The 1,488-nt window shown below is 33.3% G+C and overlaps 1 protein-coding gene across 1 annotated transcript; it reads right to left on the bottom strand.

Annotated features, from left to right (window-relative positions):
• Positions 1–207: 207 nt before the first annotated feature.
• LOC108356747 (microcephalin-like) lies at positions 208–1,101 on the bottom strand (the record flags this gene model as incomplete). Its single annotated transcript, XM_017607848.1, has 2 exons — positions 208–786; positions 883–1,101. Coding segments are annotated over 2 exons (585 nt in total), but the record flags the coding sequence as incomplete, so codon positions are not given.
• Positions 1,102–1,488: the final 387 nt, after the last annotated feature.

Raw genomic sequence — 1,488 nt, 5'->3', positions numbered from 1 at the left:
TCTGATTTTATATTACCAGTAGTAAGTAGCGTACACTAACAATAGCTAGATCGATAATTCTCTCATAGCTATCTGAGAGAATTATATTTTTTGCTTTAAATACACAACTCATGAAGGATCTTTTGGATTCTATAGGTCTTAATGGTAGAGATCTAAAAGTGTTCAAGTTGACTCAAGTTTTAATATAAAAACAATAGATATAGCTTACTATTATATAATTTATTATTATTTTTTTAATGTTATTTACTACAATTGCAATGGAAAGAAAACGTTCATGAGTTCTAAATAATTCTTAAATTTTACTAAGTGGATTTCTCCATAAAAAATTTCCATATTTTAACAAATTTTTTGTGAAAATGCCAACAAAATCTTTGTGATGCTTTAATTTTAATTTCACATTGCGCTACTATGTATCTATAATTAAGTTGAAACCACTGCGTCGTCGTTTGCCTGTGACAACAATTGCGGTTGCGTCTTCATGATTTGATTTTGATTCGACGCATAGCTATATTTTTGTTGACGCATCACTTGCATCTGCGTAATGCTATCCAATACCCAAAATGGAGTTACGTAGACTTTATCTTCGAGTGATTTGTGTGGATCGCCGAGTATATATTTAGCACGTTTGCGATGATCGACCACTTTGCCGCCACATAATTCAATAAGCTCTTTTAGATTTTCCTTTGAGATGGGACCACAACGCGACGATATGTAAAAGGCACCTAAATCCGTAAAGAGTTCACATTTGTAGGTATTGCCAAAAGCCTGACGCTCGGTGCGACAAATCTGTTTTATGTATGTAGATGAATGTAATGAAAATTTATTAAAATTACTTAAAAAAAGAAACATTTAAAAACATTTCGCTTCTTAATTTTGATTTACCTCGACGGCGCGCGAAAACACTCTCAACTCATATTCTTCCTCATTTAGCCAACAACCGGCTATAAGTGAGTCTACTACCCATTTGTAATCGAGAATCCAGAGGCCACGTATTAGACCGCGCAGTAGATTCAGCGTTCGACGCGGTTCGTAACTCACCACATGCGTAGTATGGTCGTTAACACAGTGATTCAGTTGCAGGCCACCAAGAGTAGCGATTGCCTAAATATGGTAGTGAATTTATTGAGGATTAAGGATGAGTAAGTATATAAGGATGAAGTAAAAAGTATGAATGGTGCGATTTACTTTTTTGCACTAAAATATATGTAAGCATGTATGTATGTACATGTGTATGAGCTCGTGCATATTTTTATATTTATTTATGATAATCAATTAATGGTTATTAAGTGCGACTGATACTGATATTCAAATCGAAACAAATTCAAATGTATGTTTGTAATACGAGTACTTATTTACTGCTTGTAGGCACGCAACAACGAAACTATTATGAAATACATGAAAAGAATCGACCATCGGTGGAATATATGTATATAGATATATTAAATATTCAACATAAATTGTTCGTCTATAGAGTGTATCATAACTCTT

The sequence above is a fragment of the Rhagoletis zephyria genome, unplaced genomic scaffold (genome assembly GCF_001687245.7).
Source record: "Rhagoletis zephyria isolate East Lansing unplaced genomic scaffold, Rhagoletis_zephyria_1.1 Rzeph_scaffold_64350, whole genome shotgun sequence".
Taxonomy (NCBI): Eukaryota; Metazoa; Arthropoda; class Insecta; order Diptera; family Tephritidae; genus Rhagoletis; species Rhagoletis zephyria.
The sequence above is the reverse complement of the archived record's forward strand: the minus strand, read 5'-3'. Positions and strand labels throughout refer to the sequence as shown.